This window comes from Lithobates pipiens, unplaced genomic scaffold, assembly GCF_037356315.1.
Source record: "Lithobates pipiens isolate NorthernLeopardFrog02 unplaced genomic scaffold, aLitPip1_a1.2 Scaffold_23, whole genome shotgun sequence".
In the NCBI taxonomy this organism is placed as follows: Eukaryota; Metazoa; Chordata; class Amphibia; order Anura; family Ranidae; genus Lithobates; species Lithobates pipiens.
In genome coordinates, this window is record NW_027507785.1 from 167,359,668 (window position 1) to 167,387,421 (window position 27,754).

The 27,754-nt window shown below is 44.7% G+C and overlaps 1 protein-coding gene across 1 annotated transcript in view; it reads right to left on the reverse strand.

The window, feature by feature from the left end:
* The window catches only part of RGS21 (regulator of G protein signaling 21), a 201,257-nt gene that overhangs the window by 36,521 nt on the left and 136,982 nt on the right, over positions 1-27,754 (reverse strand). The window contains exon 2 of the mRNA XM_077452568.1: positions 12,414-12,505. Within this exon, the coding sequence (XP_077308694.1) occupies positions 12,414-12,456 (43 nt within the window). The 5' untranslated portion in view covers positions 12,457-12,505. The remainder of the gene's footprint in view (positions 1-12,413; positions 12,506-27,754) is intronic.

Consider the following 27,754-nt stretch of genomic DNA (forward strand, 5'->3'; position numbering starts at 1 on the left):
CTGGTTGCTACAGTATATTGCATCTACCTTATATGTATTCACATGGGAACTGTGGTGTCAACATAGTCAGGTAGGAGCTAGACCTACATAATCCCTAAAGCTACACGAACATGTGTGCTACAGTTATTATAGTATATGATATTCTACATTAGTGTAAATATTCAATCCTGCCAAGATTTTTGACTTGAATGACCCTTTATGCATGTTTGTGTAGAGCAATTTGTCTTTGGCCAAAAATAGATTACTATTCTCTATAGTCACCCAAAGTCTAATACATTGGTTAACATCTTCATTTTCCCATTCTTCCTTATTTTAAGGGGTACAAGGTAGGCCTGCCCTCCTTTTTGCTATAGTAATAGAGAGCTTTGCCATTAACATTTGACAAATACAGCAATTTAGAGGCTTTACCTTTGGTAAAATAACAGAACAAACAGGCCTATAAAGTATACTAATGATTAAATATTATCTCTCCATGATACAGGCCTTTCTTTATCCTGGGACATTTAAACTACTAAAGAATTTGGTGAAAACTCAGGCCTTAAAGACAACTCCCATTAGTTTATAAAACTACTGTTATGTTTTATAGTAAACGATAATTGATTGGAGGTTAAATATATTAACTTATATATGTAAGGGTAAAGGGGTTGTAAACCCTTGTTTTCTTTTCTTTTTTTTAAAACATACTTTACCATGCAGTTCATTTTGCACAGAGTGTTCCCAATCATCCTCTTCTGGGGTCCCTCAGCGGGGCTGCTGGCTCCTCCCCCCATCGAGTGTCCACGTTGGAGGCGCACTCTCCTTGGTGGACACCCATGCGGGCGCACTCCCACGTCCCACATCTTTGTCCAGTCACACAGAACACAGGACTCGGTCCAGCCCCCGACACCACGTCATTGAATTTAATTGAGAGCAGGGGAGCCAATGGCTGCGCTACTATCAATCTATCCAATCAGGACAGGAGACACCAGGTAGAGCTGGTGTACTTATGGCCAGCTGGAGAAGAATCGGGGTCAGGTAAGTAAAACAGGGGCGGGGGGGGATGGGTGGAGCACCACAGAAGGTTTTTCACCTTATGCATAGAATGCATTAAAGTGAAAAACCATGAGAGTTTACAACCCCTTTTATAAATTTGAAATGTATGTATTTCTAGCCCAGGCTATTTAACAGATCTATGCTACGTATTTGTATGTATTTGTTTGGAACCCAATGATGCGTTGTTGCTGGGTCAAAACTGTTGCTAATTTGATGTAATTGTGAATGGGTTTGTTTCTATGAATAAAGACAAAGTATATGCTGCAGCCTGTATTTGTTTTCATATGTGTATGTGTGTATTAATATTATTATTATTAATATTATACAGAATTTATATAGCACCAACCGTTTACGCAGCATTTTACAATATAAAAGGGAGACAATACAGTTACAATACAATGAAATACAAGAGGATTAAGAGGGCCCTGCTCAGAAGAGATTACAATCTAATGGGGTGGGGCAGGTGGTACAAAAGGTTGTAACTGTGGGTAATGAGCTGATGAAAGTGGTAGAAGATTAGCTGGAGGGGAGGTGTGATGGGCTTCCCTGAAGAGATGAGTTTTCAGAGATTGCATGAAGGCAGCTAGAGTAGGAGATAGCCAGACAGGTTGAGGTAGACAGTTCCAGATGATGGGATAGGCTCTGGAGAAATCCTGGAGAGGAGCATGGGAGGAGGAGACAAGGGAGCTTGAGAGTAAGGGGTCTTGAGAGGAGCGTAAAGGACTGTTTGGGGCGATATTTGGAGACAAGATTGGTGATGTAGCTCGGGGCAGAGTTATGAATGGCTTTGTATGTTGTGGTTAGTATTTTGAATTTCATTTGCTAGGTGATCGGGAACCAGTTTAGGGATTGGCAGAGAGGGGTGGCAGACACTGAGCGGTTGGTAAGGTGGATACGTTTATGGAGAGGTAGGCCAATGAGAAGGGAGTTGCATTAGTCAAGGCGAGATATAACAAGGGATTGAATGAGTAGCTTGGTGGTATAATTTTGATATTCTAAAGATGTTATGGATGTGAAGTCTACAAGCTTTTGACAGCAATTGGGTTTGGGGCTGAAAGGACAGGTCAGAGTGAAGGATTACATCTAGTACCCTGGCATGAGGGGAGGGATTGATGGTTGCATTACTGATTTTGATGGAAAAGTCATGTAGGGGGGCATGGGCAGGGGGAATATTACCTTTATAGAGAGATTTTGTTTAAGGAAGTGGTGCGACATCCATGCTGATTTGTCAGTTAGTAAGTTAGTAATGTGAGAGGAGATTGAAGGAGTGAGGTGAAGAGCAGACAGATAGATTTGGGTGTCATCTGCATATAGATGGTATTGGAAGCTGTGGGCAGTTATCAAGTGACCAAGGGGGAGGTGTAGATAGAAAAGAGAAGGGGTCCAAGAACACAGCCTTGGGGGACCCCTAAAGAAAGGGGCAATGGAGAGGAGGAGACAGAGTTGTAGGTAACACTGAAGGAGCGCTGTGATAGGTAGGAGGACAACCAGGATAGAGCAGAATCTTGGAGGCCAAGGGAACAGAGTTTATTGAGAAGGAGCGGGTGGTCAACAGTATCAAAGGCTGCAGAGTGAGGTCAAGCAGTAGGAGTAAGGCGTAGTGGCCGTTCGTTTTAGCAGTTAGTAAATCATTAATGAGTTTTAGTAAGGCAGTTTCTGTGTGCTGCAAGTGAAAGCCAGACTGTAAGGGGTCAAGAAGGTTATTTTCACTGAGGGTAGGAGTTAAGACGGCTGTAGACTAAGTAATCTAGAGAAGTTTAGAGGTGAATTGGAGCAATGAGATTGGTCTTAAGTTGTTCAGGTTGGTGGGGTCCAGTGAGGGTTTTTAAGTATGAGAGTGATCTGCGCATGTTTTAGAGGGGAGAGGAAGCGATTGAAGATGTGAGTGAGGGAGCATAGGATTAAATAAGATGGGGAGTTGTGAAGGAACAGGATCCAGAAGACAATTGGTTAGGTGGGCATCTGAGAAAAGTTTTGTAACCTCTTCAGTAGTAGCCAGTCTAAAAGAAGAGAGTGTTGACTGTGCTGTTAGACAAGGTATGTTGAGTGGGGAAGATGTATGCACAGTGCAGGTGTCTCCACGTGTCTTTACATATTGCATCAATCTTGTCTTTGAAGTGATTGGCAGAGAGTGAGTTAATAGGTAGAGGGGGTTGGCGACTAAGCATAGAGTTAAAGGTAGAGAAGAGCCGACAAGGACTGGATGACAAGGTATTAATAAGAGAGACAAAGTAGGCTTGTTTGGCAGCATGGAGACAGGAATTGTATCTTAGGAGAGATGTAGAGATATAGGGTGAAGTCTTGCAAGCATTTGGTTTTACGCCACAGTTGTTCAAGAGCGTGGCAATGTCTCTTGAGATTTCTAGCGTTGTCCGTTTGCCAGGGTTGTAACGGTAGGGGCCTGATTCTGTATGTAGTTAGAGGAGCAAGTTTTTCCAGTGATGATGAGAGTGAACTGTTGTAGAAAGAGGTGGCCAGGTCAGGACAGGACAGGGGAGAGATTATGTCATATAGGTGGTCAGTAGCAGAATAGAGAAGAGAAGGGTTAAAGTGGCAAAGGTTCCTACAAGTAATCATTTGCTGCTTGGAGGGATGGGTGGTTGGAGGCAAGTATACAGTGAAGCTGATGAGATTGTGATAATAGTGTATATACAGTAATTCACAAAAGTGAGTACACCCCTCACATTTTTGTAAATATTTTATTATATCTTTTCATGTGATAACACTAAAGAAATGACACTTTACTATAATGTAAAGAGTGTACAGCTTGTATAACCGTGTAAATTTGCTGTCCCCTCAAAATAAAAACAACACAGCCATTAATTTCTAAACCGCTGGCAACAAAAGTGAGTACTCCCCTAAGTGAAAATGTCCAAATTGGGCCCAATTAGCCATTTTCCCTCCCTGGTGTCATGTGACTTGTTAGTGTTACAAGGTCTTAGGTGTGAATGGGGAGCAGATGTGTTAAATTTGGTATTATTTCTCTCACTCTCTTATACTGGTCACTGGAAGTTCAACTTGGCACCTCCTGGCTAGGGATGAGCCGAACACCCCCCCCCCCCCGGTTCGCATCCAAAACATGCAAACAGACCGAAAGTTAGCCTGAACTCTCAAACACCGTTAAAGTCTATGGGACTCAAACATGAGAAATCAAAAGTGCGAATTTTAAAGGCTAATATGCAAGTTATTGTCCTAAAAAGGGTTTGGGGACCCGGGTCCTGCCCCAGGGAACGGCCGTTTTTTCAGGAGCAGTGATTTTAATGATGTTTAAAGTGAAAAAATAAAAGTGAAATAGTCCTTTAAATATCGTACCTGGGGGGTGTCTATAGTATGCCTGTAAAGTGGCGCGTGTTTCCCGTGTTTAGAAGAGTCCCTGCACAAAATGACATTTCTAAAGGAATAAAAGTAACTTAAAACTGCTTGCGGCTGTAATGTAATGTCGTGTCCCGACAATATGGATGAAAATTATTGAGAAAAACGGCACGGGTAAACCTCCAGCCCATTACCAGGCCCTTTGGGTCTTGTATGGATATTAAGGGGAACCCTGCACCCAAATTAAAAAAAGAACAGGCGTGGGACCCCCAGGCCCTATATACTCTGAACAGCAGTATACAGGCAGTCCCAAGAAAGACAGGGACTATAGGTTTGTTCTTAAGTTGAATCTGTTTGTAATTTGGAACAGGTACATTTTGTAAGTGTAGCTCCAGCCAAAAAATAGATTTTTAACCTTTTTGGAAAACATGGGGAAGGGTTATCACCCCTGTAATATTTGTTTTGCTGTCTGTGCCCCTATTCAGAAGATTTCACCTCACTTTCTGTCCCAATGACAACTGGATTTTGAAAATTTGGGGTTTTTAGGGAAACAAGGATTGGTGATAAAGCATCAGTGGAGGAGACACCTTTTCCCCATATTAACTCTTACAGGAGAGAATTTCCCTTCCTAGGGGTAGATTAGGAGTAGGAGTCATTTGTAAGTCGGATTTATGAAAGTAGGGGCCTGCCCTATATACTCTGCAGAAATTTGGGCCTTAGGTGTTGGTGCTATCAGAACACTGTAAGCCCTCACAGTTACTCTTGGTGGGCACTGGAACGGGCCTTTCTGTGAAATATTATATCAAGAATTGTAATTACATGCCCCTGTTGAACAGGGGCAGAACATTTTTGCCTTTGGTGGGGGTGTGGTGGCATTGCCACAACACTGTAAGCCCTCACAGTTACTCTTGGTGGGTGCAGGAACAGGCCCTGCTGTGAAATATTAAATCAAACATTGTAATTACACGCCCCTGTTGAACAGGGGCAGAAAAAATTGGGCTTTAGGCACTGGTGCTGGTGCCACAACACTGCAACCCTCACAGATACTCTAGTTGAGCGTAGGAACAAGCCCTGCTGCAAAATATTACAGCAAAAATTTTAATTATACTCCCCTGTTGAACAGGGGCAGAAAAATTGGGCCTTAGCCACTGGTGGTGGTGCCCAGAACCAAAAATGTTCTTACAAGCTATCAACATGAACATTGAGGAGGAATAGGATAGTCACTCAGCATAACAGGACAGTCACTCAACATCAGCATAGGCAGTCTTGAAGGGATTTCACCTTCATAAAAAATTATTCGGTTACATCAGCATCAGGTGCTTAGTAGCTGATGATCCAAGACTGATTCATTTTTATGAAGGTGAGTCGATCAACCGAGTCGGTAGACAGGTGCACTCTGTGATCGGTTACAAAGCCTCCAGCAGCACTGAATGTGCATTCCGAAAGAACGCTGGATGCAGGACAGGCCAGTAGCTCAGTTGCATACTGTGCAAGCTCTGGCCAGTGATCCATCCTCAAGACCCACTAAACCAGAGGATTTTCAGTTGGAAAGGTCTCCAAGTCTGATCTTGCCCTTAGGTATTCCCACACCATGTAAATAAGACGCTGGCGATGGTTGCTGGAACCGATTAGACCTTGGTGCTGCAGACTAAAAAAATTGTCTGAATGCATCCGAAGATGATTCATCCTCTGCTCCCTCTGCGACGGCTGGATAAGTTCCGCAACCTTACCCTTGCAAAGTGGATCAAGAAGGGTTGCCAGCCAGTACGGATCCCTCTCCTTGATACCACGAATCCGAGGGTCCTTTCACAGGCTTTGCAGGATCAGGGAGGCCATGCAGTGTAGGTTTGCTAAGGCATTCGGTCCGGAGTCCTCTGGGTCACTAAGGACGACCTGATCTGCAGCCACATCCTCCTAGCCACGTACAAGCCCATGGGTTTCTGTGACTGTAAACGATTCCTTGAAGACTGCTGCTGATGCTGAGTGCTAGGCTCCACCTCTATACTGACACAATCCTCCTCCTCCTCTTCCTGTGTGATTGGCGGGCCCGCAGGAACACTGTCTGGATTAAGGGGGCATTGAGAGGTAAGGAAGTCCTCCTCTTCCTCCCTCTGTTCTGCCTAAAGTGCCCTGTCCATTATTCCATGCAGCGTGTGCTCCAACAGGTAGACAAGAGGGACAGTATCACTGATGCATGTACTGTCACTGCTCACCATCCTCGTGGCCTCCTCAAATGGTGACAGGACAGTGCATGCATCCTTGATCATGAGCCACTGGCATTGCGAAAGAAAGCCAAGCTCCTCTGACCCTGTCCTGGTGCCATAGTCACACAGGTACTCATTGATGGCCCTCTGCTGCATGTGCAGCCGCTGCAGCATGGCCAACGTTGAGTTCCATCTGGTGGGCATGTCACAGATTACGCGGTTCTTGGGCAGGTTGTATTCCTTTTGAAGGTCAGCTAGCTGAGCACTGTCATTATATGACCGGCAGAAATGCACAAAGACTTTCCTGGCCTGCCTCAGGAGATCCTGTAAGCCGGGGTACCTGCACAAAATCCGCTGCACCACCAAATTAAGGACGTGAGCCAAACAGGGAACATGGGTGAAGTGTCCCTGTCAGAGGGCAGGGAGGAGGTTGGTGCCATTGTCGCAAACCACCGTTCCTGCCTGAAGCTGGCGTGGTGTCAACCACCTCTGAGCCTGCCCCAGAGCTGACAGAATCTCTGACCCACTGTGGCTCCTGTCCCCTAAGCACACCAGTTCAAGCACCACATGGCATCTTTTTGCCTGAGTGCTTGCATAGCCCCTTGAATGCATATGAAGCACCACTGGTTCAGAGGACAAATCTATGGAGGAAGAAGAAGAGGAGGGGGTGGAGGAGAGAGGTATGTCAGAATCACCACTAGTAGCATTTTGGAGGCGTGGTGGCGGAACAAGCTCCAACAATACTGCACCCTGTCCTGCATCCTTCCCAGCTGCCAGCAGGGTCACCCAATGCACCATGTAAGATAGGTAATGTCCCTGTCCATGCCTGCTGGACCATGAGTCAGTGGTAATATGCACCTTACTGTTAACCGCTCTCTCCAGCAAGGCCAAGACATTGCCTTCCACATGCCAGTAGAGCCGGAATCGCCTTCCGTGAAAAAAAGTGGCGTTTGGGAACCTGCCACTGAGGTACCGCACATTCCACAAATTCACGAAAGGGGGCAGAGTCTACCAGCTGAAAAGGCAGCAGTTAGAGTGCTAGCAAATTAGCCAAGCTAGCATTCAGCCGCTGGGCATGTGGATGGCTGGGAACGAATTTCTTTGGCCGGTTTAGCAACTGGGGTAGCGAAATTTGCCTGCTACAATCGGGTGTAAGTGTAGCAATAGCAGATTGCCCCAAAAGTACTTGGCACACCTAATTCTACACCTTAATTCCTCTCAGTGCAGGTTTCTGAGAGAACTGAAGATATAGTGGGGTTGGAGATCCCAGCTGATGAGGAGCAAGGAGAGGTCCACCTTGTTCTTTGGTGTGGGTCTTTTAAGTACATTTGCCAACGGACTGCATGGGAGTTAGACATATGTCTGGTCAAGCATGTGGTGCCCAAGCATATACGGAGCTCTGCAGTGTGATGCAGCCAGATGGCTGCCCTTAAGCTGGACCCTGGAGGGCATCCTGCCTCGTTGGAGATGTGCCTCCTCCTTATCTTCCTCCTCCTCCTCCTCTCTCCTATCAGGCACCCACGTAGAGTCAGTGACCTCATCATCCCCTCCCTCCTCGTTAATGGAGCAAACCTGGCAGTATGCTGCAGCTGGGGGAACATGACTGCCAGTTTGTTGTCCTTCTTGGGCACCCCTTATCTCTAGGCTCACGTTACTGTCTTCCCCAATCTGGGTACCATCATCGGAGCCTTCAAAATGCTGCGCATCCTCCTTCAGCATGTACCCAACACTGTGGTCGAACAGTTCGGGGGACTCCTCAGGGCATGATGGTGGGGCTTGGGAAGGAGTGACTGATTACACTGAGCCGATGGAAGAGCCTGCTTTGGCAGCTGCATTGGCAGCCAAAGTACTCTGAGCCAAGGTGACAGAGGATGAGAAGGATGAGGACGGCTTAGTCGTCCACTCTACCAACTGTTCTGCATGTTGTGGCTCAACACGGCCAGCTGGAGAAAAAAAGGACAAGCGTGACCCATGGCCACGTGCTGAGGATGCACCATGTCCCTAACCTGCAATGTTGGCTGTAGATACAGAGCCTGCTTGCCCTCTTTTAGTGGCCTGTGAGCATCTGCCTCACCTTGTTGGCCTTCCAGACATATTGTATTTGATTTATTTGTAATGTATTTAAATAGGTACACCAGGAATGGCCTGCAGTGAGATGTAGCTGCACAAAGCTGGGATGTTTATATATACTGATTCTGAATATACTGCAGCTAACTGAATCAACTGCCTGCATGTAGCATATTGGGAAGAGAACAACAGGAATGGTCTGCAGTGAGATCTAGCTGCACCGGATACAGTACTCTTTATATACTGCAGCTAACTGAATCAACTGCCTGCCTGTGGTATATTAGGAAGAGAACAACAGGAATGGTCTGCAGTGAGATCTAGCTGCCCAGGATACAGTACTCTTTATATACTGCAGCTAACTGAATCAACTGCCTGCCTGTAGTATGTTAGGAACAGAACAACAGGAACAGTCTGCAGTGAGATCTAGCTGCACAGGATACAGTACTGAATATACTGCAGCTAACTGAATGAACTGCCTGCCTGTAGTATATTAGGAACAGAACAACACGAACGGTCTGCAGCAAGATCTAGCTAAACTGGATACGGTATACTGAATATACTGTAGCTAACTGAATGAACTGCCTGCCTGTAATATATTAGGAACAGAACAACAGGAATGGTCTGCAGCGAGCTCTAGTTGCACAGGATACAGTACTGAATATACTGCAGCTAACTGAATGAACTGCCTGCCTGTAGTATATTAGGAATAGAACAACAGGAACGGTCTGCAGTGAGATCTAGCTAAACTGGATTAACTGCCTGCCTGAGGTAGATTACAAATAGTACAGCAGCAACGGTCTGCAGTGAGATCTAGCTAAACTGGATCAACTGCTTGCCTGAAGTAGATTAGAAACAGTACAGCATGAACGGTCTGCAGTGAGATCTAGCTAAACTGGATCAAATGCCTGCCTGAAATAGATTAGAAATAGTACAGCAGGAACGGTCTGCAGTGAGATCTACCTAATGGAATAAACTGCCTGCTCAAAGTAAATGAAATTACACACTCTCTCCCTATCTATCTCTCTATAACGCCAGCAACACACTACACAGGGCCGACGTGCAGGCGGCCTTATATAGTGTGGGGCGTGTACTTAACCTCCAGAACACTCTGCCTTTGTCCAATTATGGCTCTGTTTGCTTACGGCGCTGTGATTGGCCAAAGCATGCAGGTCATAGTGCATGCTTGGCCAATTATCAGCCAGCAAACCACTGCAATAACGCAGTGCATTATAGGCCATGACACGCCACTCGAATTTGGTGCGAACGGCCCATAATGTTCGATTTTCAATGAACGATCGAACAGCCGATGTTTGAGTCGAACTTTGACCTCGAACTCGAAGCTCATGCCTACTTATGGCAAAGAACTCTCTGAGGATCTGAAAAAAAAAATTGTTTCTCTACATAAAGATGGCCTAGGCTATAAGAAGATTGTCAAGACCCTGAAACTGAGCTGCAGCACGGTGGCCAAGATGATACAGTGGTTTAACAGGACAGGTTGCACTCAGAACAGGCCTCACCATGGTCGACCAAAGAAGTTGATTCACATGCTCAGCATCATATCCAGAGGTTGTCTTTGAGAAATAGACGTGTGAGTGCTGCCAGCATTGCTGCAGAGGTTGAAGGGATAGGGGGCAAGCCTGCCTGACTACATCAAATTGGTCTGCATGGCTATCATCCCATAAGGAAGCTTCTTCTAAAGATGATGCACAAGAGCACCCACAAACAGTTTGCTGAAGAAAAGCAGACTAAGGACATGGATTACTTAAACCATGTCCTGTGGTCTGATGAGACCAAAATAAACTTATTTGGTTCAGATGGTGTCAAGCGAGTGTAGCGGCAACCAGACATGTGTGTCTTGCCTACAGTCATAGAGGGTTAAGAAAGTGCTGGAAAATAATGGTGGTCACACAAAATATTGACACTTTGGGCCCAGTTTATACATTTTTCACTTAGGAGTGTACTCACTTTTGTTGCCAGCAGTTTAGACATTAATGGCTGTGTGTTGAGTTATTTTGAGGGGACAGCAGATTTACACTGTTATACAAGCTATACACTCACTACTTTACATTGTAGCAAAGTGTCATTTCTTCAGTGTTGTCAAATGAAAAGATCTAATAAAATATTTACAAAATGTGAGGGGTGTACTCACTTTTGTGAGATAATATATATATACAGTGCCTTGCGAAAGTATTCGGCCGCCTTGAACTTTTCAATCTGTTGCCACATTTCAGGCTTCAAACATAAAGTTATAAAATTTTAATTTTTTGTGAAGAATCACCAACAAGTGGGACACAGTTGTGAAGTGGAACGAAATCTATTGGATATTTTAAACTTTTTTTAGCAAATAAAAAACTGAAAAGTGGTGCGTGCAAAATTATTTGGCCCCTTTACTTTCAGTGCAGCAAACTCACTCCAGAAGTTCAGCAAGGATCTCTATATGATCCAATGTTGACCTAAATGACTGATGGTGATAAATAGAATCCACCTGTGTGTAATCAAGTCTCTGTATAAATGCACCTGCTCTGTGATAGTCTCAGGGTTCTGTTGAAAGCGCAGAGAGCATCATGAAGACCAAGGAACACACCAGGCAGGTCCGTAATACTGTTGTGGAGAAGTTTTAAGCCGGATTTGGATACAAAAAGATTTCCCAAGCTTTAAACATCCCAAGGAGCACTGTGCAAGCGATCATTTTGAAATGGAAGGAGTATCAGACCACTGCAAATCTACCAAGACCTGGCCGTCCCTCTAAACTTTCAGCTCAGACAAGGAGAAGACTGATCAGAGATGCAGCCAAGAGGCCCATGATCACTCTGGATGAACTGCAGAGAACTACAGCTAAAGTGGGAGAGTCTGTCCATAGGACAACAATCAGTCGTACACTGCACAAATCTGGCCTTTATGAAAGAGTGGAAAGAAGAAAGCCATTTCTCAAAGATATCCATAAAAAGTCTCGTCTAAAGTTTGCCACAAGCCACCTGGGAGACACACCAAACATGTGGAAGAAGGTGCTCTGGTCAGATGAAACCAAAATCGAACTTTTTGCCCACAATGCAAAACGATATGTTTGGCGTAAAAGCAACACAGCTCATCACCCTCAACACACCATCCCCACTGTCAAACATGGTGGTGGCAGCATCATGGTTTGGGCCTGCTTTTCTTCAGCAGGGACAGGGAAGATGGTTAAAATTGAGGGGAAGATGGATGCAGCCAAATATAGGACCATTCTGGATGAAAACCTGTTGGAGACGCAAAAGACCTGAAACTAGCGACTTGCAGCTGTAATCGCAGCAAACGGTGGCTCTACAAAGTATTAACGCAAGGGGGCCAAATAATTTTGCACGCCCCACTTTTCATTTTTTTATTCGTTAAAAAAGTTTCAAAAATCCAATAGATTTCGTTCCACTTCACAATTGTGTCCCACTTGTTGGTGATTCTTCACAAAAAATAAAAAATTTATATCTTTATGTTTGAAGCCTGAAATGTTGCAAAAGGTTGAAAAGTTCAAGGGGGCCGAATAATTTCGCAAGGCACTATATATATATATATATATATATATATATATATATATATATATATATATATATATGTATATGTGTGTGTGTGTGTGTGTATATACAGTAGTTACATAGTTACATAGTTAGGTTGAAAATAGACACAAGTCCATCCAGTTCAACCTTAAAAAAAAATATATATATATATATATATATATATATATATATATATATATATATAAAATTTGTCTACTTACTGCAAATATATAACAGTTTTTTAAACACATGAATATTATGACAAGCTTACCTTTGTTGGCCAGCAATTTGCTCATGGACTCATGATATTCCATTCTATTGCTTAGCAGAATTTGGGTTGCTTAATGTATTCCTCTGTCTCTTCTGTAAAAGAAATAGAACAAACATAATTTACAGAATACAATAAATTGAACAACTTGTTGTTTAATATCTGTTTATTTCAGAAAAATAATGAAAAACACAAATAGTGTATACATATTATAGAAAATCAGGTACAAGTACAAGATCAGACAGAGGTTACCCATAGACAGGCAGGGACAAGGAGCTCAAAAATCTAAAAAACTAAGTATAGTAATAGCCTGGGTTTCGGCAATCATTATAACAAACTATAGCATAATATCAACTGTAAATAGCTGGAATTATATTATGGGGGGGGGGGGGGGGGGGGGGGGAGGAGAAACGGGGAAAAGGTGAAGGGAGGAATGGGAGAGAGAAGGGAAGGTAGCTAGTTTCAAGTGGAAATTTTAGTCTGGGTAAGCATATAAATCACAAAACAACACAATGCAGTAATAATCTTGCAGTAAACCTAAAAAGTTAGGAAACATCATTTGGCTTGTCCGTAGAGGAAGGATGCATAATATTTTTATATCCTGAAGAGGTTTTGAATTCGAACCAGAGGGCCCATCATTTTGGTGTGACGACTAATGTTGCCTTTGGCAATATGGGTGAGTTCCTCTCACAAACAGACTTCATAATTTTTTTGTAGCCAGCTTCTCAGAGAAGGAACCATTGGGTGGCCCCATAAGGTAGGTATAAGAGCTTTAGCCGTGTTCAAAAGATGTGGGATAAGGGATCGTTTATATGGTTTGACTGGTTCAGGATTGCTATGAAAGAGAATAGTCCATGGGTCTGATGGAAGAGAGAGACCAACAATCTTGTTAATGTACATCTGACCAATATGGGTGAATTAGGAGGCAGTCCCACCAGATATAGGCATGTGAGGCATTTTTCCCACAATTCCTCCAGCACGATGGGGAATTGGAAGGGAATATAAGGTGTAATTTGGTTGGAGTGTAATGCCATCTGGATAAAAGCTTATAAATAGTTTCCGCCATTTTGGATGAAGGAGGTGTGAGATAGCACTAGAACTTTATCTATTTGCTTATTGGTTAGTTGTGAGTGAAGATCAGCTTCCCATTTGGCATGATATTCCAGATATTCAGGACTCTGTAGTGTGATAAGAGCCTTATAAAACTGTGAGACACAATGAAGAGGGGGTCCTTATTGTTAAACATGGATTCAATTGAGTTTAAGTCTTATAGGTCACATATTGGGTGAGGCAGAGTAAGAAAGAATTGGTTTAGCTAGAAACTGAACAAATTTAAACTTTGAACAACTTTAAAAAGAAATTTAGTGAACCTCTGGGGATAAAAAAACAGGAGCCACTGTTGCTGACTTTATAAAACTATAAACTGTAGGGATAGCATCCTGACTGCACTACCTAGTGAGTAAAACATTCAACCAGTGAAGACTAAAAGTCTGAAGTCTCATCTTTATAAACCTTGCTCCATGCTGGGTTGTGTTTACGGCACATGTGTTGCGTGTATCCCCATGCCATCAGTGCCATTTCTGTCACATAAAAGAAAGGGTAGTGAGTCATATGGTTCTCCATACCCCAATCCCCTGCCCATCGTCCGGATCCCGACGTGACGTCACACGCTGGGGGGATGGGGGGATATATAGGAGCCTGGATGCTGGCAGCCACCTTTCCAAGGGAGCCTATTCGTTACACGTAGAATCAGGCAGGTATGCTGCTTTAGTTTTTTGTCTAGATGGACATAGATGGGGGTGATTGTCTCCCTCCATTGTGGATTTTGTCAGATCCTGTGCAAATATGCAATTCTATCTCCACACAGACCGGTGGGACATGCCTTAATATGGCTGTCGAAGAAATACATACCTCGATCATCAAGTTTAAAGGTACAATTAAGTCTATTGGCATTTTTTTGTAGTTTGTTTTGTAGTTTATTTTGTCTTACTCTAGTTCACCTTGTGGAACTGGTAGATTATTATTATCCTTGAATATACAGTAGTTATCTTTTCACTGGTATCTAACAATGTCCACTTCATCACTTTGCATTTAGGATCTTTCTGATCTATATGCATGTATATTTGTTTATAGCATGTTGAAAATCCCTGCTTATAACAACATCATTCAGAGGAGCAATAGGCTCCCTACACTATTAGCAGACTAAACCCAAGTAAGTAATGCATCTAACACTATGTTAGCCTTAGTGAAGTTTTGATACTATGCTTATCTAATGTAAATACAGGATACATCTTACTTTATAGTTTCCATGGCCATTTACCCCTGACTACAGGAGGTCCAGCGTTGGTTTAAATACCCCTGGTGGTGGGCTTGTGTGGTGTCAGTGGACAAACCCCACTCAATTCCTTCCCAATTTTCATGTTTTCCTCCATTTATTTTTTTGGGGGTGGATGTCTGTGTTTGCATGGTAGGTACAGCCTTGCTTAAATAGTGTTTATTTTCTCTCAGTATATTGATTATTGGTTTGTGTGATGTTTTATTGTGATGTTTATTTGTTTCATTAGTATTATTGTCACGCTTTTTCTGAAGAAGCCAAGATGGCGGGACATGTAGAACTACAAGCCTGATGGAAATCTCTTAGGCCGCGTACACACGCGCGGACTGTTCGCCCAACTTTGTCCGTCCAACAGTTTCGGCAAACAGTCCGCTCAAACTTAGCATGGACGGACATGGCCACACACGACGGACGAACAGTTTGCTGAAACCGTGCGCGATGACGTGAACGGCACGTACGACGGGACGAAAAATACGATGTCCTATACACTGCATTATAGCTTTCGGCGTGAAAATCCTTTCTGAGCATGCGCGCAACTTTGTTTGACGAACAAGCCTACACACGAGCGGACTGTTCGCTGAAACAAGGTTTCAGCGGACAGTTTTACGGAATTTCCGAAAAACCTTGTCCGTCCAACTGTCCGCTGAAACTGTCCGCTGAAAGCCCACACACGAGCGGACTGTCCGCCCAAACACTGTTCAGCGGACAAAGTTGGACGAACAGTCCGCCCGTGTGTACGCGGCCTCAATGTTGAATACCATTACCAATATATTCATTATCAATATATTCATTTTTTAACTGCATTTTGTAAATAAAATGTGGTCATTTTTTTAACAGTGGTTTGTGTAAAGAATTAAGCCCCATACACACTATCAGATTTTCTGCATATTTTTTCCTTCAGATTTACCAAAACCATATAATATGAGGTCAAACCTTAGGAGTTTCAATTTGTATGCAATCGGGCAGGCCCTTGCACTACATGTTTTTGATAAATCTGAAGGAATCTGAAGGCATTTTCTCTTTACTAAGTATCATACCCCAAAATACTTTATAGTTCCTTTACTTTCAGAGGTTCCAGTATGCTACTGGGAGATCAGACATCAAAGCAAACTTGTTTGCCTTAAAGCGGGGTTCCACCCTAAAGTGGAACTTCCGCTCATCGGAACCCTCCCCCCCTCCGGTGTCACCGTTGGCACCTTTCAGGGGGAGCAGATACCTGTCTAAGACAGGTATTTGCACCCACTTCCAGGCATAGACTCCCTGGCGAGCTGTCTGCTGGGACACACGGGTCCCAGAGACAGCGCGGACAATTCCTATTGTGCTGCGCAATGCGTGCATGCGCAGTAGGGAACCGGAAAGTGAAGCCGCAATGCTTCACTTCCTGATTCCCTCACCTAGAATGGCGGCGGCAGCAGCTGAGAGCCAAGTGATCGATCAACCTTGGCTGCTGACATCGCTGGACCCTGGGACAGGTCAGTGTCCATTTATTAAAAGTCAGCAGCTGTAGTATTTATAGATGCTGGCTTTTTTTTTTGCAGTGAAATCCCTCTTTAAGTTGGCATTTACATATTGTGCATACCTGAAATCAGAAGTCAACAGGAAATGCAGGAGAGGAATTTTAACAAGCCAATAGTAGTACAAGTATTAGAGAAAACACAGAGTGTATGCTAACACAACAGAGAGACCAGAAGAAAAACATGGCTACTTATAGAAACATTTGTAGCATGTGACATAGTGACAGTTCTCTTGTAGCCTTTCCTCTGGTAAAAAAAATATATATATACTTTATATTTTTTTATAGAGAATATTTCCCTGTTTTTCTCCAAAAATAAAGTAAAGATTTGATTGAGTATGTGAACAGTATGTGAACTTGAGAATAGGGATGAGCTTTGTGTTCGAGTCGAACATACGTTCGACTCGAACATCGGCTGTTCGTCCGTTTGGCTAAGTCCGAACATTTTGGTCCGTTCGCGCCAAATTCGTGTGGCGCTCACGGCCCACAATGCACTGCGATGGCGCAGTGCATTGCTGGCTCATGATTGGCCAAGCATGCACTGTGACCCCGCATGCTTGGCCAATCGCAGCGCCAGCAGCGAGGAGAGCCATGATTGGCCACATAGCTCAGGCTGTGTAGTGCACGCCCCACACTATATAAGGCCGCCAGCGCGGCGGCCTTGTGTAGTGTGTTGGCGTTTGAAGCAGTGGGTGTTCTGTGTACCTTTAACACAGTACACACCGATCGTTTTTGGCCGATTTTCGATCTTGCTGTTGTGTAGTGGTTGTTGTCTGCGTGCCCTGACCGCAGTATACACCGCTATATTCACCTCACCTATATAGCTAGTGATCTATCTTTTATAATAGAGCTTGCAGTCAGTAGTGTTAGGAGCTTGTGCGTGCTGTCTGCGTGCTCTGTACCCAGTACATACCGCTATATCCACCTACATAGCTGTTCTCTATTTGAGCCCACTTGCCATCTGCAGGAGTTATTGGAAGTTGTGTGTGCTTCCAGCACAGCACAGTATACATGTGTATATACCCCTTCATCTCTGGTGTTCTATAATAAAGGCATCTGCAGGAGTTAGTGGGTGTTCTGTGTACCTTCAACACAGTACACATCGATCGTTTTCGGACGATTTTCGATCTTGCTGTTGTGTAGTGGTTGTTGTCTGCGTGCCCTGACCGCAGTATACACCGCTATATTCACCTCACCTATATAGCTAGTGATCTATCTTTTATAATAGAGCTTGCAGTCAGTAGTGTTAGGAGCTTGTGCGTGCTGTCTGTGTGCTCTGTACCCAGTACATACCGCTATATCCACCTACATAGCTCTTCTCTATTTGAGACCACTTGCCATCTGCAGGAGTTATTGGAAGTTGTGTGTGCCTCCAGCACAGCACAGTATACATCTGTATATACACCTTTATCTCTGGTGTTCTATAATAAAGGCATCTGCAGGAGTTAGTGGGTGTTGTGTGCCTCTAGCACAATATACACTACCCAACTGCTTTTTTACCCAACTCCCTTCAGGCCATTACCATGTCTGGAAGGCCAGCAAGGAGAGCCGATAAAAGAGGGCAAGCAGGCTCTGTGTCTAGAGACAACAGTGCTGGTCATGGACGCGGTGCATTGTCATCAGCACGTGGCCATGGGACACGCTTGTCCTTCTTTTCGGCAGCTGGACATGTTGAGCCGCAACATGCCAACGACTTGGTAGAGCGGATGACCAAGCCCTCTTCATCCTCCTCATCCTCTCTCACCCAGTCTCAGGGTACTAGCAAAGCAGCTGCCAACGCATCGTCTTCCCTCCTCTCAATGTCATCATCAGTGACTCCTTCCCTAGACCCACCACGTCCTCCTGAGGAGTCTCCTGAACTCTTTGAGCACAGTGTTGGGTACATGCTCCAGGAGGATGCCCAGTGTTTTGTGGGCTCTGATGATGACACTCAGCTAGAGGAAGGCAGTAGCGTGAGCGCAGAGAGAGGGGATGCTCAAGAAGGACAGCAATCTGGCAGTCATGTTCCACAAGCTGCAGCATACTGCCAGGTTTGCTACAGCGATGAAGAGGGAGGGGATGATGAGGGCACTGACTCCACGTGGGTGCCTGGAAGGAGAGAGGAGGAGGAGGCACGTGTCCAACGGGGGCCAGCTTAGGGGAAGCACACCGACTGAATCACACCACAGAGCTCCGCCTGTGCAGGGCGCTGCCTCTGCACGTTATTCTAAAAGTTCTTTGGTGTGGGCCTTTTTTGAGACGAGTGCATCAGATCGCACCGCTGCTATTTGCAACTTATGTCTCAAGCGTATCTCGCGTGGCCAAAACATCAGCCGCTTGGGCACCACATGCTTGACCAGACATATGTTGACCTGCCATGCAGCTCGTTTGCAAGCGTACCTCAAAGACCCACACCAAAGAACAAAGCAGACCTCTCCTTGCTCCTCATCAGCTGGCATCTCCAACCCCACTAGACCTTCAGTCCTCTCTGAAACCTGCTCTGAGAGGAATGAAGGTGTAGAATTAGGTGTGTCACAGCCAAGTGCTTCCGGAAACTCTGCTAGCGGTACACCCACGTCCGATTATAGCAGGCAAATGTCCCTGCCCCAGCTGCTGGACCGGCGAAAGAAGTTCACTCCCAGCCATCCACATGCCCAGCGGTTGAATGCTAGCTTGGCTAAATTGCTAGCACTTCAACTGCTGCCTTTTCAGTTGGTAGACTCGGCCCCCTTCCGTGAGTTTGTACAATGTGTGGTTCCTCAGTGGCAGGTCCCCAAAGGCCACTTTTTCTCACGGAAGGTGATTCCGGCTCTCTACCGGCATGTGGAAGGCAATGTCCTTGCCTCGCTGGACAGGGCGGTCAGCGGTAAGGTGCATATTACCGCTGACTCATGGTCCAGCAGGCATGGACAGGGACGTTACCTGTCTTTCACGGCCCATTGGGTCACTCTTCTGGCAGCTGGGAAGGATGCAGGACAAGGCGCAGTAGTGTTGGAGGTTGTTCCGCCACCACGCCTCCAAAATGCTACTATTGGTTGTGACACACCTCTCTCCTCCACCCCCTCCTCTTCTTCTTCCTCCATGGCCTCTTCCAGTGCTCTGTCCTCAGAACCAGCAGTGCTTCGTAGGCGTTCCAGGGGCTACGCAAGTACGCAGGCAAAACGATGCCATGCCGTGCTTGCGCTGGTTTGTTTGGGGGACAGGAGCCACACTGGGGCGGATGTTTTGTCAGCTCTGCAGGGGCAGGCCGAGAGGTGGTTGACGCCACACCAGCTTAAGCCTGGAATGGTGGTTTGTGACAATGGAACCAACGTCCTCTCCGCCCTCCGACAGGGACAACTGACCCATGTGCCCTGTGTAGCTCACGTCCTTAACCTGGTGGTGCAGCGGTTCTTGGGCCGGTACCCCGGCTTACAGGATGTCCTGAAGCAGGCCAAGAAAGTCTGTGTGCATTTCCGCCGATCATTTAATGCCTGTGCTCGGCTGGCTGAGCTCCAAAAGGAGTTGAACCTGCCCAAGAACCGCCTTATATGTGACATGCCCACCAGATGGAACTCAACGTTGGCCATGCTGCAGCGGCTGCACATGCAGCAGAGGGCCATCAATGAGTACCTGTGCGACTACGGCACCAGGACAGGGTCAGGGGAGCTCGGTTTTTTCTCACCACGCCAGTGGGGCATGATCAGGGATGCATGCACTGTCCTGTCACCGTTTGAGGAGGCCACAAGGATGGTGAGCAGTGACAGTGCATGCATCAGTGACACTGTACCTCTTGTCCACCTCTTGGAGCATACGCTGCGTGGAATAATGGAAAGGGCACTTGAGGCAGAACAGAGGCAGGAAGAGGAGGACTTCCTTGCCTCTCAAGGCCCCCTTTATCCAGACAGTGTTCCTGCTGTGCCACCCATCACACAGGAAGAGGATGAGGAGGAGGAAGAGGAGGAGGAGGATGATTGTGTCAGCATGGAGGTGGAGGCTGGCACTCAGCATCAGCAGCAGCAGCAGCAGTCTTGTAGGGATGATTTACAGTCCCAAGAAACACGTGGACTTGTACGTGGCTGGGAGGAGGTAGCTGCGGATCATGTTGTCCTTAGTGACCCAGAGGACTCCGGACCGAATGCCTCAGCTAACCTACGCTGCATGGCCTCCCTGATCCTGCAAAGCCTGCGGAAGGATCCTCGTATTCTTCGGATCAAGGAGAGGGACCATTACTGGCTGGCCACTCTCCTTGATCCACGGTACAAGGGTAAGGTTGCCGACCTTATCTTGCCATCGCAGAGGGAGCAGAGGATGAGACATCTCCGGGAGGCCTTGCAGAAAGGTCTGTGCAACGCGTTCCCAGAGACTGGGAGGTTACAAACTCCTGGTCCTGGACAACGTGTTGCTGAGGCATCGGTCAGAAGGAGCGGTGGAGAAGGTGGCCGTCTGACTGATGCTTTTAGACAATTTTTTAGTCTGCAGCCCCAAGGTATGATCGGTTCCAGCACCCATCGCCAGCGTCTGATTTACATGGTGCAGGAATACCTAGGGGCAAGGTCAGACTTGGACACCTTTCCCACCGAAAATCCTCTGGCTTACTGGGTCTTGAGGATGGATCACTGGCCAGAGCTTGCACAGTATGCAATTGAGCTACTGGCCTGTCCTGCATCCAGCGTTCTTTCAGAACGCACCTTCAGTGCTGCTGGTGGCTTTGTTACCGATCACAGGGTGCGCCTGTCCACCGAATCAGTTGATTGACTGACCTTCATCAAGATGAATCAGTCTTGGATCACCCACAGCTACCAAGCACCTGAAGCTGATGTAACAGAATAATTTTTTTTTGAAATATCACATCCCTTCAAGACTGCCTATGCTGATGCTGAGTGACTGTCCTGTTATGTTGATTGTCTATCCTCTTCCTCCTCCGCTGATATGTTGGAAGAACATTTCTGGTTCTGGTTGATGCCATCAGCCCAATTTTTCTGCCCCTGTTTAACAGGGGCGTTTAAGTACAATTTTTGATGCAATGCTTTGCAGCAGGGCTAATTCCTGCAATAAAACTAGAGTATATGGCAGAGGTTGCAGTGTGGTGGCACCAGCACCAGTGCCTAAGGCCCAATTTTTCTGCCCCTGTTTAACAGGGGCATTTAATTACAATTTTTGATGCAATGCTTTGCAGCAGGGCTAATTCCTGCAATAAAACTAGAGTATATGGCAGAGGTTGCAGTGTGGTGGCACCAGCACCAGTGCCTAAGGCCCAATTTTTCTGCCCCTGTTTAACAGGGGCGTTTAAGTACAATTTTTGATGCAATGCTTTGCAGAAGGGCTAATTCCTGCAATAAAACTAGAGTATATGGGAGAGGTTGCAGTGTGGTGGCACCAGCAGCAGTGCCTAAGGCCAAATTTTTCTGCCCCTGTTTAAGAATTACAATTCTTGATATAATATTTCACAGGAGCGCCCCTTCCTGTGCCCACCCAGAGTAACGGTGAGGACTTATAGTGTTGTGGCACCAGCACCACAACCACCAAAGGTCAATTTTTCTACCACTGTTCAACAATGGCATGTAATTACAATTCTTGATAAAATCGTTCACAGCAGGGCGCTCCAGCGCCCACCAAGAGTCACTTTGAGGGCTTACAATGTTGTGGCAAAACCAACACCTTGTTCCGCCATTTCTGCAGAGCATATAGGGCAGGCCCCTACTTTCAAACATCCAATTTACAAACATCTCCTACTTGCAAACGGAAGGAGACAACAGCAAGTGAGATGAAAAAAGATGGACGACAAAACAAATTATACAGGGGTGATAACCCTTCCCTATGTTTTCCAAAAAGCTTAAAAATAGTTTTTTTGACTGGAGCTACACTTTAAAAATGTACCAGTTGAAAATTACAAACAGATTCAACTTAACACAACAAACCTACACAGTCCCTGTCTTGTTTGCACTGCCTGTATACTGCTGTTCTGAGTATATAGGGCCTGGGGGCCACACGCATTTCCTTTTTTTAATATGGGTACAGGGTTCCCCTTAATATGCGTACAAGACCCAAATAGGCTGGTAATGGGCAGGGAGGGCTACCCATGCCATTTTTCTCAATGATTTTCAACCATATTGCAGGAACCAGATATAACATTAAAACCGTAAGCAGTTTTAAATGGTGTTATTTCCGTTTAATGTCATTTTGTGCAGGGACTGTTCTAAACACGGGAAACACGTGGCACTTCACAGGCATACTACAGACACCCCCCAGGCACCATATTTAAAGGAATATTTCACTTTTTTTTTCACTTTAATCGTCATTAAAATCAGTGCTCCCGCCAAAACGGGCCATTTTTAAAAACATTTTAGGCATTGACCCATGTCCCCTGGGGCAGGAGCCAGGTCCCCAAACCCTTTTTAGGACAGTATCTTGCATATTAGCCGTTAAAATTAGCACTTTTAATTTCGAACGTTCGAGTCCCATAGACTTCAATGGGGTTCTAAAGTTCGTTCGAATTTGGGGTCCGTTCGAAAGTTCTGGTGCGAACCGAACCGGGGGGTGTTCGGCTCATCCCTACTTGAGAAGTAGAACCTACATGAAAGAGTGGGTTTGCTGTGACCACTCTGGCAAATTAATTCTCCTTGAATAAACTCTTGGGTGTAACACAAATATGTCTTCAGTGGATTTCCACTCAATGTTAACTCTATAAACAAGATAGAAATTCTCTCTCTCTTTCTTACATGCCTTTAATATAAATGTATCCACCTTTTCTCATATCCTGAGTGTTTAATTTTATATTATGATGCCTATTATCTCAAATTTGGAGATGTTAATTCAGTTCAACCAGATGTGTGATAGGCTTCAATGGTGTTGGGCACTGCCACCTTCTTGTGCCTTATGCATTCTCCTCTATTGCTTACAGGAGCAATGGAAAGCATATGCCTCTCTTAGTTTCAAATGGTTGATAAACTGTCACTTTTTTCAGTTACAACCATCAGCTTCCTCCCCATGGCCAACTAGAGTGGCTATATATATATATATATATATATATATGCCTACACAAGAACACACAAATTTGGTTGCTAAACAAGGGTACAAACAAAGATAATAGAGCTAAGGCTTGCTAAAATTGGGTGGTACAATATCTTCTCTCTAGTATAGAGCCTTCACATGGCTATTGGAGGATTAACTGGTGGCAGATGGTGCCTCTTAAGCTGGCCATACATTAAATAATTTAATGGATGAACAGGGTGAAATGGAGCAAGTTGTGAGTTTAAAGGATAAGTTAAGTTTGACAGATAATTTCTTCCTCTGAAAAAGCAAGAACTACATAGGGTAAAATGAAACAGGAATGTCTGGATTTGTTGGGGATTTTAAATCGTACCTTGGAAAACTTCCAAAGTAAAAGAGGACAAGGATTTAGATTTCCTTTCAAGTGCTTCTAGGAAATATTATCAATGGCTAATGAGTATTAGATATCAGATCTTTACAGGTAAAAATTGAGTAATAGCTTTCCTTACATAAACAACACAGAAAAACGTATATGAGAAGGTTACAGAAAGATGTGAAAGTTCCTTGCATGCAGTGATCATAGGACAGTTAACTTAAAATGAGTGTACAGAGAAACACTCAAAATAGACAGGGGCTAAGAAGTGTGTCTATTGTTAATGTGGGCCCCCAAACCAAACCGGAACCATATGCTTTATAACTGCAAGTAGTAAAGAAATTTTGGAATAAAATAGAAGAACGGGTGAGTGGTTCGATAAACAGACACATAGGGGGTCATTTAATATAGTGCTAATATGCAATAGCGCCACTAAATACTCTCAAAATAGCTCTTTCATGCTAATTTGCTCCTAAACGGAATTCACTATAGCGCTGGTGAAAAAAATACTCCCAAAATCGAATTCACTATAGCTCTCAGACAACAGATCGCTCACAAACCTTTACTCTGCTAGAACCTGGAGTAATGCACATGGGAATAATGTTAAGTGCATGATATGATCACTTAAATGGTACTTAAATATATGGTGTATTCTTTAAAGATAACGTGCTTTTAAACTGCTTTAAAAAATAATATATATACTGAAATATCTTGTCTAAGAAGAGATAAATTCCCCCTCTCTTTACAACAATGTTCCAGCACAACTGAGCATGCTCAGACATGCAATCTACTCTCATTTTAACTCCCATGCCTTTTTTACCAAGAGTTATAGTAAATAGCAAAATTAGTATTTAAATATAATGGTACAAGTGTAACTTCCCCAAATAAATACTTTTAATGTTGAGATGAACAGTATCTTTCTCCCAAATAAATTGTCCTTTCAATAATGTTGCTTCTTCTTCATCTGCTTTGTTTTTAAGAATGTTAGAATGTGGAATGTTTTCATGTTTTGGTAAAATATATTTCTCTCTGTCTCTCACTTGTTGCTGTCCATCTCACAAAAATCTTTACCCAAACTCACACAAGTGTCTTTACAAACCACACACAATACCATTGCTGATGCAAATTTAACCGCTTGTTTTACTGCAGCAGGCTGGCTCCGCTGCACAAAATCACGTTATTTTCTGTGATCTCACGAGGCTTGTCTAGCGGGCACTCGTGTGCCCGCTAGACAGCGGGTCCCGTGGACTCGATGTCTGCGGGCATACCTGCGATCACCTCACGGAGAGGAAGAATGGGCAGATGCTAATGTAAACAAGAATCTCCTCGTTCTGCCTAGTGACAGTGTCATTGATCAGCTCTCCCTGTGATAGAGAGCGCTGTTCAGTAACGTGTTAAACACAGCCCAGCCGCCCCCACAGTTAGAATCACTCCCCAGGGCACACTTAACCCCTACAGCGCCACCTAGTGTTAAGCCCTTGACTGCCAGTCACATTTACACAGTAATCAGTGCATTTTTAATCACACTGATCGCTGTATAAATGTGATTGGTCCCAAAATAGAGCCAAAAGTGTCCAATCTGTTTGCCACAATGTCGCAGTCACAATAAAAATCGCAGATCACCGCCATTTCTAGTAAAAAAAAAATTATAATAATAATAAAAATGCCATAAAACTATCCCATATTTTGTAGATGCTATAACTTTGGCGCAAAACAATCAATAAACACTTATTGTGATTTTTTTTTTAACCAAAAATATGTAGAAGAATACATATCGGCCTAAACTGAGGGAAAAAAATGTATATATTTTTTGAGGAGATTTATTATAGCAAAAAGTAAAAATTAATGCATTTTTTTCAAAATTGTCGCTATTTTTTATTTATAGTGCAAAAAATTAAAAATGCAGAGGTGATCAAATACCACCAATAGAAAGCTCTATTTGTGGGGAAAAAAGGACATCAATTTTGTTTGGGAGCCATGTCACATGATCTCGCAACTGTCAGTTAAAGCAAAGCAGTCTTGAATCGCAAAAAGTGCTCTGGTCTTTGGCCAGCCAAATCCTCTGGGGCTAAAGTGGTTAAAATGAGTCACAATTTTGTGTGTTGTTTAGTATTTCGAAATGATCATAATTTGAGCCCAAAAAATATGATATGTGTACTAACATCAGAAATAAAAATGTAATTCCCAAAATTCAGAGGGTAACATCACTATTCCACACTTACACTGTATTTATGTATAGGAGGGGGGCAGCACAGGGGCTAACAAATTAGCACTTCTGCCTAGCATCACTGAGGTTTTTGTTTTGAATCCCAAACATGCCACTTCATGTAGAGAAGTTGCCTGTTCTCCCTATGTTGTTAAACATAACTCCTGACTCAGGTTCCTACATAAATTATGTCTAAATGTAGTATTTATGTGTAGGAGGGTTCCACCACCATTGCAAATTATTTCATATGTTTTCCATGGGCAAGGACTATAATCAGTCTTAACATTTCCCCACCACTACTAATTGCAGCCTCTTACCAAGCCTAAACCCACAAAATGACAGCTGTTTATCTCTCAGCATGCTGACAGTAACCACAACCAGCCTTCAAAGCAGATGGCATATGCCAGAAAAAGGTTGTTCAATGGCTCTCCGGCCATTCCACAGTACAGTACATCTGCATTGATTAACTTCTTACACCCCTGGGACTTAGGGCTGTGACACCACAGAGATGCAGCATACATACCTGTGGCAGCACAGTGGCTAACTGGTTAGCACTTTTGCCTAGCAGCACTGAGGTTCTTGGTTTGAATCCCAATCCTGCTGCCTGGCTAAAAGGTTTGTATCTTCTTTTGTTGTGGTGTTAACGTTTCTTTTTCACCAGTGATTACATTTTTGCTAGGTTTAACATAAGGGCCGGTTCACACTGCAGGCGAGGCGAAACGACTCCGACTTGCCTCGCCGCGACCTGCCGCGACCTCAGCGGCAACTTGCAGATGACTTCTGTATAGAAGTCAATGCAAGTCGCCCCGAGGTCGCCCCCAAAAGTAGTACAGGAACCTTTTTTCTGATTCGGAGCGACTCGAGTCGCTCCTCTCAGAACGGTTCCATTGTACAGAACGGGGGCGACTTGCGAGAGCGAGGCGAGGCGAGGCGACTCGTGTCGCCTCGCATCGCCCGCTGTGTGAACCGGCTCTAAGGGAACCCCAAGAAATAACCTTATAAATCAAGCAAGTGTGGGTTTGCATCAAACCAAAAACTGTGGTGTTTTGGGCCAGATATGGATGTATAAGTCTGGTATGATCCTGCACACATATTTTTATGTTTTATGCTGATGATGATTGATGAATGCCCTTTGTCACCAATTTGTGTGAAGCAGCCCTCACAAAGTTGTCATTTCCTGTTTTGTACCCTCCACATGCCCAACAATGTACAAGTTTAATTCGGAGATTTTTGGGATCACTGATCATGGCCAGAGCCTTGGACATTTCTTATTTTGAGGTTTACCCTGCACAGATATCTATGTTGATGCATACTTTCATTTGTAAAGAGTGTGTATTCCTGATGGGCAGGTGTGAGCACTTGAGGCATACATGAAGAGACAGAAACCATTACACTGCTGGGTGTGTCCTTTATTGGGTGGGTCTAGGTGGATGTGCTAGCAAACATAGCTAGGTTATTTAGAGGTCTGCATTTGCGGTGGTTGTTTGGCCTAAGAACAGGCCTGAATCTTTTTTGCAGTGTGTATATTGGGTTACAAATAGTTTTTTTTGTGGGGAGGGGGGCCAAAGCTCCAGAGTGCTTCTCCCCTCCCTCTTCCTCGTCTGTGTCCAGAGGCGGAGGTGGAGCGCATGTAGCAGGTGCTGCGGTTCCCCATCCCGCCGGCAACTGACAAGAGCACATACCGCTCCCACTGTCCCCGCAATCCGTGCTGTCTGAGTACTGTTGTGGAGCCTAGTAACACATTCCAGTACTAGACTCCCCTAATCTTTATGTCCGGTGCGTGTGTCTGCCCCGCCCCCTCTGCGTGTGTCGGCTTTTCTCTTCTGGGTTGGCCGGAGCTGCTGCCAATCATCCAGTGCACTCCCAGAAATGCTGTTCGAGTGCCGCCCTCCTAGTAACCAAAGATGCCACGGATGCCCCGCCCCGTGCAACATGCACGGTGCTTCTGCTCCCAACGCACCCAAGC